We start from the raw sequence: 7310 nt of genomic DNA, 5'->3' as shown, positions 1-7310 counted from the left end.
TAAATAGAGAGCCAATGGGAATTTGCTGTACAACTCAGGGAACTCAGACTGGGGCCCTGTAATAATCTAGAGGCTGGGAATGGGTGGGAGGTGGGAGGGAAACTCAAGAGGTAGGGGACATATGTACGCCTTTAGTTCATTCATGTTGATAGATGACAGAAATCAAACCAATATTGTAAACCAATCATCAATCAATTACAAATAAATAAATATTAAAAAAAAAATTGTCACATGGCTTAGCATACCTGCCAAGGGGTTGAGAAATGTAGGCTCCTGTATTTATATCCTGTTTCCTTGGGGAGGAAGAAAAGAAAGAATGGATATTCTCAAGGGTATTAGTAAGTAGAGAGTCCCATCCCACAATATGTGAAATAATTTTAAGTGGTGCAGAGAAGCTTTTTACAATTTTTGCTTGTTTTCAACATGTATTTGAAAAATGTAAGTTCATGCTGTAGCTGTGGCTTCATTTTATATAAATTTAAACTTAAATTGCAGATACTACAGTCATGATAAAAATGGTAGAAAGTAGCAAACAGATATCTCATATTTTAATAACACTGACCTAAAGGAACCACTGTGAAACTGAAATATTAGTATGTAAAACTTTAAGTAAACTGGGAGTACAAGGTGGGGCATTAGAATCTGCTCTTAGCAGATACCCTATGTGATTCAGCAGCAGACTGTCTTGGACCATATGCTGGGAGGATTGTTTCAGAGGCCAGTTGCTCTTCTGCTGTTAAAATTGGGGAAATAGGGACAGGGGAGCCCTGAACTGCTGATAAGTTCTCAGTTCTGGCCTTTTTTCTCACTGCCTTGTTGCAACAGTTAACAACCAAGGGTTTGGACAGAAGCATCTGACCTGGTAGGGAATGCCTTCAGCATTACCATTTTCCTTCTTACTTGGTTTTTATTTTTGTTTCAGATCGTTCAAACTGGCAATCTCACTCCTCTCAGATCAAATATAATAATATAGAGAGATATTACTGCTAGTTCCAAAAGCCTTTCCATTAACTTAAGCTCTTCATTCACTGCTGGTGCTGTCAGTTTTATTATTATTGTTTCTATTTACATGTTTTCCAAGGGTGCCTAGAAATCTCTCCCAAGGAAGGTGGCTCTGATGTCCTAATTTGTCTATAACATTCGTTCTCCATGATGATTAATAGAAAACTCTTTTACTTAAAAAAAAAAAAAGTTTGGTTTGGATGATAAGTTGTATGATGACCCTGCTCCTGAGAATTCTCTTATTTTATGATGTGAATGACTGGTTTGGTCCTAATGACTCTTCATTCCTTTGCTTGTGGCTAGAGCCATACAGGGGTAGCCAAGGCTATGGTTAGTATTTTTAACAGTCATTTTGGGGGGACATCATCTGTATGCTCTGTATAGACTAGAAAAAAGGATAAAAGGACATAGAGAGAAGTTAAAGGGAGGAAGCAATGACGTTGATGACGGAAGGATAAACCAAAGCACATTTTTGAGACACCCAAAGGAGTTCATGAATCTTGCACAGACTTCAACTCTAACCTTATCTAAAGGAGGACATATAAACACTGAAGATAAATCTGGGTGTACAGCAGTGTGTATGTAACTAGCATCCATAACATTTATCCCTGCATCAGTAGTTAATGGTGTGAATTCTGTATCCTGTGAAATGGTTGTGAAATGTTACATTGCTTTAGTTTCATAATAGGGTTAGGTCAGGCCCTGTACAAGCTTAAATGGAATTTCATTTGCATGAGTGTAGGCATGCATTTGTAATAAAAGTTATACCCATCATATTTACTTTTTCTGGAATCCTACTGTTAGATAACACATCTAAAAGCTACTATTTAATTTCTAGTTATTTCAATTCTGGAAGAAAGTAAAAGAGGATTCCAAAGGTATGTTATAGCACACTTAGAACAACTTTTAAGTCTATAGCTCATCAGACTGGCTCTTAAAATATGCAAGTGCCTACAAAGACCACCCCAGCTTAAAAGTATCTAAATACTTCATGTTACTGTACTGTTAAATAATGTTTAGAGTTTGTTATCTTTTGTAGACCTTGGAAATCTAATTATTTATAATATCCAGTGACATTTACATGTTGCTGACTATACTTTGCTTGTAGTAGAACATATCACACTTAGGAAAATGGACAAAGAATGCTTGGTTCTACATTTGTTTATATATAATGCAAAATAACTCTTTATCTTTTTGTTATAAATGCATTATTTTAAAACCATAATTCTCAAGAAGTGTTCTTAATCATTACCTTTTAAAATGCAGAATGAAAAAGAGTTGAAATCATTTGTTGATCATTAACTTTAAACTATCAAGTCAAATATCCATTCAACTTTATTGGTATCTTAAAATAATACCATTCATTTCCATGCCAACAGCTATGGAGTGTTTGGTTTAGTTTTTGAGATTGATTCAAAGTAGATTGTAAAGTTGACCTATTGTGTTAAGCTTATTTACACAAACATAGTGTCTTGGAAAATGAATTCTAAAAGTGCATAGCAGTTGAACCCCGAGGTATTTTACATCCCAAGTTTTCTAGTACCTACTGGGATCTGTCCCATAGAGAATCTCACTTACTATAGTTATCTTATATAGGAAAAGAATCACCTCAAAGTTAATTATTCCAAAATTTGAGATGGAGTTTATGATCTGCTTATGAAAAAGAATTTGCTTTTGATTTGAAGAATTTGCACATTTGAAGAATGGCACAAGAAACTTTGTTGATTTTAACCTATCGACAAAACAATCACAGACACATTTTTTCAGGTTCTTGAAATGCTTTCCTTATAGCAGTTGAAAATGACATTTCTAAGATGCAATCAATATAAAAAGGCAAAAATGTGGGAAAAAAACGCAATTTCAGTGGAAAAGGAACAAAAAATCAATTTGAGTACTGAATGGTGACAGATAGATTGTTTAAAATGAATCTGTATTTACTCAAGGGTTAATCCTGATGAGTGAGAATTTAAAAGCCCTTCCTGACCCTTCATTCTCTTAGGTTATACTGATTTTTAAGTAAGCAGCCTATTGTATATCATTCTCCCTCCTGATTCCCCTTTCCCATCAAAATGTGAACTTCTCTCCTGTCGCTGAGTGACGCGGGGCCAATAATACTGGGAGGGCGGGTGGGACGAGGGCACGTGGACCAGAAACACTTCCTAGAAACAGCAAGTATGCTGCTCAACCCCGCCTGAACTTTCCCCGTAAACACAGCTCGCCGACAGCGGCATCCCTGCTGGGTGGATCCTGCAACTCCTGGAGGGAATGGCACTTCTTGTTTTTAATTAGCAAGGTGAAAGGTGAATTAAAACTAGCTGTTTGGCAAGTCAGTGCAAGAAGCTGACTTCTGAGAGGCTTCAAGGAGCCAGAACAGAAGAGGAGCTCCACGGGGGCGAAGGCAGTGCGTGTGCTGGGCTTGTTGTTGTTTTTTCTGAATGAATCGCTTGCATAAGTGACTCAGATAATACAGTTTCTTCCTGAATCTCCCCGCTTAGTGACTGAAAAGAGCTCTAGGCAGGACATGGCAATGAAGATTCACTCCTTGGAATGTCCTCTTGCTCCCGGCTTATAAACAACTGTCCTGGGGGAAGGCAGGTTTTACATATCCAAACACAGCCTGACAAATGGCACTTTGGAACTGTGCTTTCTGATGACAACGCGTTCGATTTGTGACAAAGCCTCTCTCGTACGCTGCCCCTGGAGGGGAGTCCTAAGTAAAACTCACCCCGCCAGAGAGTGAGGATCGCAGCGGCAGGCAGCATGGCATCGGCTGGGCACCTCGTCACCTGGCTCCTGTGGGGCTACTTGCTGGAGCTGTGGACAGGAGGTCACACAGCTGACACCCCGCACCCCCGCTTACGCCTGTCACATAAAGGTAGGTGACCTTTTGTTTAGAAAAAAATGAGAAAAAAATTAAAATCATTTAACGTTGATCTTTGGTCTCCAGACTCTTAACATGCACCTGAAAAAAATTACTGCAAAATTGACTGAAGCTTCTAAGTACCTTTAATGAATAGGTCATAGCTAACCACAGCTGAAAATAGTGTAAAATCACAGGCTAACTTTAGAGATGTTATTTTTGTCTTGTAAATATTAGGTTTTGTTAATAAGTTCACAAACTAGCTGACACAACAGGAGAGAGAAGGAAGCAGGTTGTAAAGAGCTTTAAGGGGCTGAATCCACCAAGTTAGCAGTGGATATTTAAATATCAATTCATGCATAAAGGGAAGCAAGGATGTTAGGGAAGGGCTGTAGAAATAGAGGTGCAATTGATTTTTTTGTTTTATGTTGTACATAATGGGAATGAGAAGAGGAAAAAAGATTCTTGAGAATAAAATGATTCCTTGCCCATTATAACAAGTCATCACTGTGTGATTAAAATGACTCACAACTGTTATAAACTAGCTTTCTAATTAAATTGATTATTAGAAATTTTTTATATGTGGCAAGAAAAAAATCAGTTAACAATCCCTGTAAACTAGTTTAAAGTGTTAGATACTGTACACTAGCATCTATTCTTTTTTTAATGTAAATTTGTATTGCTTAATTGAAGATCTATCTTCAATTGAAATGCTTATTTTATTCTGCTACTCTGTTTTGTAAAGCAGCATTTAGTCATAAATAAATTATCAAATGGTAGCTTTTGCATCAAGGCCCTTAAAAGCCAGTCATGAATAGGTTTGATGACCCTTCCTATAAACAAATAAACAAGCAACAACAAAACCTATACTCTATGAAAGTGACTTTGCTGACTTAAAAGTTTTTTGAAATAAATTTTCAGGAAAGAAGTATTTGTTATCATTAATCATTGAGACAGATAATAGATGGAATAGTGAAAATTACATAAGAAACATTTTTCAATTGTGTAAGCTTTTAAATTGTCTCCCACTGTAGAAAGCATTCTGTATTTTTAAAACATGAGTGTGATCTTTACCAGAAGGAAAAACCAAACAGGAGGCCTCAATTTTAATGTCACTATTTTTTTGTTTTTTATTGGACAATTATTAGTTGATTTGATTATAGAAATGTCTTATTTTAGAACAGCTAAAAATCTCTGGATATTTTCTTAGTTTAAATAGATTTCTGATAATACTCCCAAGTATGTAGCATAAACTTAAGAAACACTTGACCCTGCATTTGTAAAGTATTTAAAATATAGTGCCTAGAATTAGTACAATTCATTTAATTTGGAAAGATGTATTATGGTATGTACCAACATACATATTCCTAAGAAGTTAAGATCAATTATACCTAAATGCTAAAATTTGATGTGATGGAATATGGACACATAAGGATGTCAGATAAAGAAAACATAATAATGGATTCTTTTTCTATTGTAGACAAGTGGATAAGCTGCCAAATTTGTCAAGTTACCATTCTGCTATGCATGGTATCAACCTTCTATACTTTATTACTTGGATGCTTATTTTTTGATAGCTCAATATCAGTATTTCCAGAGATATCTCATTTTAATATTTTTCCTTGGGGAACTTCTAATTTAGTTAGAGCATACCAGAACTCTGGTATATAATGTTGTCATCAGCCTCATCTTCAACACATCTCTCTTGATCCGAGAAGTAACTGTAACTGATTTTATGAGTTGTGTTAAGTGATGTGGGGGGACCACTGCTTGTATCTATGAATACTAAACTGAAAACTGCCGGAAGATTTTCTCTTGGCTTTTGTTAACCTTTTGATTTAATGGCACTAGCTGAAAATGTGCAGTGTTGTGCTTTTATATAAAGATGGTATAGAGTTACCTGAAAATAGGATGTTCCCACCTGTGCAATTTAATTGCCAAAGTCAGTTACAATATCACACCAGAGATGCAACCTGAAGCAGCAAATGCCTCCTGCACTGCAGGTGTTTCATTGAAAGGGAAGCACAGAGCTGTCAGAGTATTGACATTCTGTCCCATTAATACAGTAAAAATAACACATTCACCTCTCTACACTTCAGAATCAATGGACGTTTTAGCAGTGTCCAAAAGCTGGGGACAGAATATTTTAGAGTATACTCTTTTGCTATCATAAATGATATTCAAATAGGTGAAATTTTAGTAGTCAGTAAATTAGGTGATTAATATTGTAAATGAATGTATGGTCATTAAAAATAAGATATATGAGACATAAGTAATCTAGCACCTTTGCACTGCTGCCTGACCCCCTGTGGAGAAATCCAGTAAGGCTTCCTGGAAGTGGTCTACTAGATATATCCAGGGATTCATTTCATAGCAATGGTCTATGCCATGTGGGAAAAGGGCAAGCATCTTTCTTATATCTTCCATTATCAAGATGGTGCTGGAGACCACAAGCCTCGTGTTTCTTCCCAAAGAGGAGGGGAAAGTCTCAGTGTCATATATTAATATAAAGCTTGAATTAAATTATATAAAAATATGTTCAGAAAAAAAGTATCCAGGAATTGCCCTTTTCCCTCTCTCCTTCATTCTTCTCTAAGCCTGCAAGAGCTTGAGAGAAGACCATCAGGATCAAAAGGGAGAAAAGGCGGAGAGGGAGGGGGACAAAGTAGAACATTGGGATCAAATATGGAGCATCTTATAGCTTATTCCTCACTGCTCTCCACCCACAGTGGGATAATATTGAATTCTTCCCTCTTCTGCTGAATATCCACTCCACTCTGATATTAAGCAAAGATGCTAACTTAAGGCAAGCCTTGTAAATAAAGAAATGAAATATTTGCTTTTATTGAGGCAATACATATATCTTTGAATTCATTTTACAGGTTCAGGATAAATTGGATTAACCAAAACATACAAAGATAAAATAGCAAGATTCTTCCCTGCCCTATCAGAATGTTCAGTCAAGAAATCGGTTGAGATTAACTATGTCAGACAAGAATTTGAAAGTTTCTGAACAGTTAAGAATTTATCATTAGTTTTATAGCCAATACCCTAAAGAGGGTAATTTTGATATAATTAGTACACATTTATAATATTCTACCCAAGGATTTCTTTGAAAAGTAGCTATAAGCCTCATGACAGAAAGGCAAGAGAATGAAGGCAAGAGATGGAGGGAGAGGTGCCCTGGTGGATTCAGCCACTTCCCTCTGCTGATGTCTGGTCTCCCCTTACTTTTCACCATCCTGCATTAATGAGGTTACAGGGAAGGCAAAAATATAGCCTTCCTGATAATGGAGCTCAAAGAAGACAAAAACAAATGAGGAAAGAAGCCCATGTCAAAGAAGAAATCCCAGTGCATGTGGAAAGTCCCAGAAATGCAATCAAGGGAGGTTCCAGATGGGGTAGGTGTTCAAAACCCCAGAAGGGACTTCACAGTTGCAGAAGCCAA

At 36.6% G+C, this 7310-nt stretch overlaps 1 protein-coding gene across 1 annotated transcript in view; it reads left to right on the top strand.

Annotated features, from left to right (window-relative positions):
• Nucleotides 3162-7310, top strand: part of SEMA3E (semaphorin 3E) — a 275433-nt gene continuing 271284 nt past the window's right edge. Inside the window, exon 1 of the mRNA XM_005679077.3 lies at nt 3162-3877. Within this exon, the coding sequence (XP_005679134.1) occupies nt 3763-3877 (115 nt within the window). The 5' untranslated portion in view covers nt 3162-3762. The remainder of the gene's footprint in view (nt 3878-7310) is intronic.

The sequence above is a fragment of the Capra hircus genome, chromosome 4, assembly GCF_001704415.2.
Source record: "Capra hircus breed San Clemente chromosome 4, ASM170441v1, whole genome shotgun sequence".
Taxonomy (NCBI): Eukaryota; Metazoa; Chordata; class Mammalia; order Artiodactyla; family Bovidae; genus Capra; species Capra hircus.
Note: the sequence above shows the minus strand (reverse complement) of the source record. Positions and strands in the feature narration are given on the sequence as shown.